This window comes from Chrysemys picta, chromosome 13 (genome assembly GCF_011386835.1).
Source record: "Chrysemys picta bellii isolate R12L10 chromosome 13, ASM1138683v2, whole genome shotgun sequence".
Lineage (NCBI taxonomy): Eukaryota > Metazoa > Chordata > Testudines > Emydidae > Chrysemys > Chrysemys picta.
In genome coordinates this window covers 11,149,034-11,156,004 of record NC_088803.1, presented here as the reverse complement: position 1 = coordinate 11,156,004, position 6,971 = coordinate 11,149,034, and the positions used below count along the sequence as shown (strand labels likewise).

The 6,971-nt window shown below is 53.6% G+C and overlaps 1 protein-coding gene across 3 annotated transcripts; it reads left to right on the top strand.

Annotated features, from left to right (window-relative positions):
* Positions 1-1,018: 1,018 nt before the first annotated feature.
* Positions 1,019-5,549, top strand: LOC101932313 (mast cell protease 1A-like). 3 transcript variants are annotated; one of them, XM_065565435.1, is made up of 5 exons: positions 1,086-1,288; positions 2,997-3,144; positions 3,862-3,997; positions 4,175-4,432; positions 4,780-5,549. In XM_065565435.1, exons 1-5 carry the CDS (start codon positions 1,213-1,215, stop codon positions 4,921-4,923), a joined length of 762 nt encoding a protein of 253 aa, XP_065421507.1. In that variant the 5' UTR covers positions 1,086-1,212; the 3' UTR covers positions 4,924-5,549. The 3 variants fall into 3 exon arrangements, with proteins under 3 accessions (XP_065421505.1, XP_065421507.1, XP_065421506.1); XM_065565434.1 differs by having other exon boundaries at positions 1,087-1,288; positions 2,985-3,144; XM_065565433.1 differs by lacking the exon at positions 2,997-3,144 and having other exon boundaries at positions 1,019-1,288.
* The last annotated feature ends 1,422 nt before the right edge of the window (positions 5,550-6,971 follow it).

Sequence of the window (6,971 nt, the reverse complement as noted above, 5' to 3'; positions counted from 1 at the left end):
TTCCATTTAGGTCAATTCAGGATTCATCTTGATCAAACAATTCCACTCTAGATTGATGCACACCCATGTCCATCCATTCTAGATCCATCTAGAAGAACACTGTTAGTTTCTAGACCCATTGCCCCATCCTGCCAGTGCTGGACCCACCTGCTATCTGGATCCTGCATGTAGCTATAGTACGGGTCACCAAATGGACTCCAAGGCCATTGAGGGGTTGGCTGGGGAATTCAGGACTGGACCCTGCGGGAGGTGGGATGGAGGATGCTAGACCACTGATCCTCCCTTCTCTGTGTATGTGAATCCCCTCAGGGGGACGGCACCTCCACTGACAGGGAGTGAGTGAGGCTCAAAGCAGCCCGAGCAGTTGGGTGGCCCAGTTCCCACATACTCCTGTGGGATGCCTCCGCCAATGCATGCCTCAGACAGGGAGGCTGGCCACAGGGCTAAGGCACAGCGCTGGGACCCAAGAAATCTGGGACCAGTTCCTAGCTCAGTCCAGGCTCCCTGTGGATTTCATGGGCCAGTCCCCGGGGCTGGGATTTTCATGGAGTGCTGATGGGAACTGAGCACCCAACCCCCTTAAACAGGTTTAGGATCAATCTCCCTCTGCTTCAGTTTCCCCATCTGTACAATAAGAAGAATGTTTCTGCCTGTGTCTCTTTGAGCTGGACACTCTTTGGGGCAGGGATTGTGGGTCTGAGCAGTGCCCAGCACAATGGAGAGCCCTAATCTCGGTCTACGTGCCACCCTATTGAAAATAACAGCGATGTGTTAAGGTGCAAACTTTGACCAGGGAGCCAGGGGACCTGGGGCCATGGTGGAAGCAGGAGTCGCTGGGTGGGTTCTGACTCTGGGGTGCCCAGGGGGTCGCCATGGTCCCCCATCTGTCAGAAATCTGTGGGTCTGGGTATCTCAGTGCAGAGAAGCCCAGGGGTGTTTTTTACACTTGTAGTAGGAAGGGGGCAGGGTTAACCACATCCGCAGCCAGGCTGGGTGGGTACCAGAGCAGGGAGGAAACCCCCCACCCTGATATGGGCACAGCTGTGGCTGGAGGCTTCCCCAGTGGGCGTCTCTGCTCCTGGCCCATCTGGGGTGGACGTTTCTGGGCAGGAGTGCACGTGCCTCTGTGGTTCCCAGGCCGGGCCCTCCCAGCCCCCTGCCTGGTCCATATAACCCCCAGGGCTAAGGCAGAGGCTCCGTGCCTGTCCGTGGATGGCCCTGACGATGCAGCTCTTCATGCTGGTCCTGCTTCCCCTGTCCTCTCTCCTGCCCCCTGGGGCTCAGGCTGGTGAGTGTGGGGAAGGAAGTGGAGCCTGTGGGGAGTGGGGCTCTCAGCTGGCAGAGGGACCTGTGGGCATCAGTGAGGGTCTCCCCCGGATCCTGCTTGAGCCATGGTGGCTTAGGAAACTTGTAGCCTCCCCTGAGTGCGGCTGGGGCCCCTCAGGCTCTTTTGGGATCCCACTATGAAGCCAAGCCCCAGACAGGGAGGTTGGTCGCAGGCCTAAGGCACAGGGCTGGGACCCAAGAAATCTGGGACCATTTCCCAGCTCTGCCCTGTGCGGATATTGGGCCAGTCCCTGGAACTGGGATTTTCATGGAATGCTGGTGGGAACTGGGCACCCAAACCACTTAGGAACAATCTCCCTAGGCCTCAGTTTCCCCATCTGTACAATAAGAAGAATGTTTCTTCCTGTGTCTGTTTGAGCTGGACACTCTTTGGGGCAGAGATTGTGGGTCAGTGCAAGGCCTGGCACAATGGGGTCCCTGATCTCAGACAGGGTCTTAGCAGCATCCGGCAAAATGGGGCCCTGATCTTGGTCAGGGTTAGTGCAAGGCGTGGCACAATGGGGTCCCTGATCTTGGTCGGGGTCTGTGCCACACCTGGCACATCTCGGTCTAGGTGCCACCCTAATGCAAATACAGTAGAACCTCAGACTTACGATCACCTCGGGAGTGGAGGTTGTTCCTAACTCTGAACAAAACATTCTGGTTCTTTCAAAAGTTTAAATCTGAACATGGGCTTAATACAGCTTTGAAACTTTACTATGCAGAAGAAAAATGCTGCTTTTACCCTCCTAATTGAAATGAAACAAGCACAGAGACAGTTTCCTTATCTTGCCAAAGCTTTTTTTTAAACTTTCCCTTTATTTTTGTAGTAGTTCATGTTTAACACAGCACTGTGCTGTACTTGCTTCTTTTTCTTCCTTTTTTTTGTCTTTACTGCTGCCTGATTGCACACGTCCAGTTTCAAATCAGGTGTGTGGGTGACAGATCAGTTCCTAACTCTGGTGTTGGGAACTCTGAGGCTCTACTGTAACAGCAATTTGTTGAAAGTGGCATTTTCCAACTCGTCCACCCACTTGGGTGGAGACTTGTTTGGAGCAGATCACAAAAGGTTTTTCATTTTTCCATGGGAAAAAACTCAAAACTCTTTCTTTTACAGCGAGCAAAACCTGAAACCTTCCACCTAAAAATTACCAAAACCCAGGGGGAAAGAATCAGATTCACCAGAAAAAATCAGACATGTTCAAGAAGAGAAAAGGCTTTCTGAGAAAAAAATACCCTTAGTAAAAACCACAATTTTCTACTGGAGTTGGTCAGTCTTGGTTGGTCACTGTGGGTCAATGGAGAAGGAGAAGCATCCACAAGGGACCTGTCAGTGCCCTTCTGGGGGCTGCCTGGCCTACTCTGGGATGACGTTGCCCCTCCCAAAGCTGTTAACTCCAGGTAGCGCAATTACGGCCCCCCTCCTGGTGCATTTGGTACCGATTATCCACCCAGGCAGGTCAGAGCTTTAGATTTACCCTCTGGCCCCATGGGGTGTCCAGTCTGGGGGAGAGATGAGGAGGGGGCAGAGTTCCAGGCACAGAGATCCCCTAGGGCATCACAGGGGGTGGGTTGAGGCTGTGGGGACTCCCCTTTGGGATGGGGAGCTCGGTCCCAGCCCGGCTCAGGGAGATGATGGGGCTCTTTATATGAACCAGGTCTCACCTCAGGTGAGATCATTCGGGGACACGAAGCCAAGCCCCACTCAAGACCCTACATGGCCTATCTGGAAATACAAGATGGAGATGACAGCTACAGCTGTGGAGGGTTCCTCGTGTCGGAGAACTTTGTGCTGACGGCTGCTCACTGCAAGGGAGAGTAAGCGTCTCTGTGCTGGGGATGTCGGGCAGGTCGGGCTTTAGCTGGTGATGGGGGAGCTGGGAGCTCTGGTGCTGTCGTAGGTTGCAGGGAAGTAGCAGTTAGTAGGAGAGGCTGGGAGAGCAGAGCCCAGGGGTGTGATCTGCTCAGGGTGCGTTGGCGTGTCTATAGGGGCCTCTGCAAACCATGGTCCAGATCCAACGCTGGGTCTGTCCCATTGCCCAGATCAAGGAAGGGAGGGGCTCACAGCCCCAGGACATCTCTGCAGGGCTTAGGTCTGGGGGGACCTAGGCATAGACTCCTGTGTGGATCATGCCGGGGAGGGGTCACTGGGCTCGATGGGAGCTGAGACCCAGGGGACGGGAGAACAACGAGGAGTGAAGCAGCTCATGGGAACAGCACAAGGGGTCGGTGGAGACAGAGGCTGGGACCCCCACACCACTGGGCAGGTTTTTATGCTGCAACCAGCAACCCCTAGAGGGGAAGGGCCCCTTGTGCCATTCCGCCCCCCACCACCCAGCCAGCCAATCCCCAGTCCTAGGACCGGATCGGAGCTGGCAAGCTGTACAGAAGCAGAGACTGAGATCTCGGCCGGAGACCCCAGGCTGCCTTGTCTCCTCCATGTCACTGTTCATGAGTCAGACCCTCATGTGCGCATCCCCCTCCTCACGTACGCTCCTGCCCTAACGCCCCACATATTGCTCCTTGGTTTTACAGCAAGATCACTGTCAAGCTGGGAGCCCATAACATTAGAGAACGCGAAGAGAGCCAACAAGTGATCCTAGTGGATCACCAATACCTGCACCTGGATTATGACAAGGAGCCCCACAATAATGACATCATGTTGCTGAAGGTACTGCTCCCATCCCATTACCTCGCCCCTCTGACCTTAGACTGCTTCAGGTACCACCCCCATCCCATCACCGTGCCTCCAGTGACACCCATGGTCATGGGTTTTTGTTGGGGACAGGGTGTGTGTGTGTCCTTGAATGCGACCCTCATGTTGATCTTCATTGGTCTTGTCTCTGAGCTGGCAAAGAGAGCGAAGCTGAATAGATGGGTGAAAACCATCAACCTGCCCCACACCACGAAGAAAGTAAAGCCAGGAACGAAATGCAGCGTCGCCGGTTGGGGCAGGACTGTAGCATGGAATATTTTAACCCAGGCCACCAGACTCCAGGAGGTGGATGTGGAGGTGCTGGAGGATGACAAGTGTATGTATCGTCACTATAACGCCTTCACAATGATGTGTGTGGGGGACCCAGAGAAGGGCAAAGACTCTGCAAAGGTAAATCTTTTCCTGGCTCCAAACTCCCTTGATAAATCGTTATTATTAATGAGGCTGTTGGTGTTGCAGTCGGGCCTACGAGGGGCTATTGGGGATCAGGCCCCGCTGCACTAGGTGCTCTGGAAGTGAACGGGAAACTAACTGATCTTCTCTCGGAGGGAGGTAGAGACCAGCTGGATAGGGGAAAGGGTGGGGCGCTGAGACCAGCTGGGCCATGGGGGGGGGCAAGCAGAGACTGGGGGGACATCAGGATGGACACTGAGACCAGCTCCACAGGGTCGGGGGGTGCATCAGTGGGAAATGACTCACTGTACTGTTCTCCATCTGTGGCTTGTTTCATTTCACAGGGCGACTCTGGGGGCCCCCTGGTGTGTGGGAAAACAGCCCAGGGCATCGTCTCCTGGGGGCCCTATTGTCCTCCCGGGGTGTACACAAGAGTCTCCACCTTCATCACCTGGATACAGGAGACAATGAGGAGGCTGCAGCCCTGAGCCGTGCCAGGAATCGCTGCACAGGCCAGAGCTGCACCGCTTCTGTCCTTTGGAGAGGCCCAGATGTAGGGGCTGCTTTGCAGAGGGGCTGAGCCCACCCAGGCTGAGCCCCCCAGCCATCGCGCAATTCAGGCTGTGCCCAACCCATGAGCATCAAAGCAGGGAGTCCAGGGGAGTTAAGAGTCAGGTTGAAGGCCAGCGTCTGTCGGCTCCCTTGGAAATCCTGCCTCTTTGCTAGGGAAACAGCTGCTTTATTTCCCCCAGGGTGACGGACATGAGCCAAATCTTGGGGAAGACCCAACAGTTTGTAGCTCTCCCCTCCTGTCTGCCTCTTGAGTGACTGTTTGTTGTTATCTGACCTGCAAAGTCGTGTTAAAACTGCAGTTTGCCCTGTCCTCACTGGGCCTTTCCCACATGTTAATTCCCCCCCGGGGGGAGAGGGGAGGCGGAGGCACCACCCATTCCAGACACACCTGTCCCCATGGTCGGCAAGGCCAGCGGGAAGGGAACTCAGCGAAGGCTACTGATTGCATCCTTCACATCTCCCCTGCCCTGCCCTGCTGCTTGGCCTGCTGCATTTCGCTCGCTGCTTCGTAGCCAGCAATGAATAAAAATGAAGTTACAAACAACAGTGATTCTGTGTCTGAGCGATGAACTCGAGCCGTGAAATCCAGAGCAGCTGCTGCATCTGCCAGGGCCGGAATGGAATTAGCACCTATGGGGGAAGGCCGGGCTTGTGTTAATGCACTAGGCTGGGAACCAGGACATCTGAATTCAGTGATTTCATGCAGAATTAGGATCTGGTGGGTGCCAGTGGGGAATTAACCCCCTCAGGGCTGGAGAGGTCCCCACTGGCTGGGACAGAGATGCAGAGGGAACTACAAGGAGAAAAGCAGCCTGAGCAATCAACTATCCATACTCCAGAGATTCAACTTCCAGGACAAAAGTGGGAGAGGTTTGAAACAGTTCTAGCCACAAAAAATCAATCTGTGTTTCCTATCCCCTTCCATCCATCCCCATCATCGATCTATCCATCTATCCGCATCACCTTCCATCCATCCCCATCCATCGATCTATCCATCTATCCGCATCCCCTTCCATCCATCCCCATCCATCGATCTATCCATCTATCCGCATCTCCTTCCATCCATCCCCATCCATTGATCTATCCATCTATCCGCATCCCCTTCCATCCGGCCCCATCCATAGATCTATCCATCTAACACCATCCCCATCCATCCATCCCCATCCATTGATCTATCCATCTATCACGATCCCCATCCATTGATCTATCCATCTATCCGCATCCCCTTCCATCCATCCCCATCCATTGATCTATCCTATTCCCATCCATCTATCCACATCTATTCACTCCCATCCATCTATCTATCCCCATCCATTAATCTATCTATCTATCTATCTATCTATCTATCTATCTATCTATCTATCTATCTATCTATCTATCTATCTATCTATCTAGTTCAATCCAATCTATCTATCTATCTATCTATCTATCTATCTATCTATCTATCTATCTATCTATCTATCTATCTATCCACCCACATACATATCTGTCTGTCTGTCTCTCTCCACGCCCCCATTTACCTATCCCAATTCACACACGCCTCTCTCTATTGATATCTCTATAGTTCCCCTCCCCCCACCGTGTAATGTAAGAACCAGGTTTAACCTCTTTAATCTCTAAGGGGTGTGGGGGACTGGATGGCTCAGGGGTTGAGGAATGGGATACGGGGCCTTTCCCCTCTAGGGGGTGCCAGCTCCCATCCAGCTCCAGACAGGGGGACTGGCTAGCTATGGGGGGTTGAGAATCAGACACATTATTCCTCCCCCCCATCAAGAGGTCTGTGGGAAATGATGCTATCACAGATGGGGGGGGGGGGCTGATCTCTCTGACCCTCATCCCTCCCCCCGGCTCACACCCACACTCAGGGCAGGGAACTGTTGAGAAGGATTCATGGCTTCATAGATTCCTAGGTGAGAAGGGACCATTGTGATCATCTAGTCTGAGCTCCTGTAGAGCACAGGCC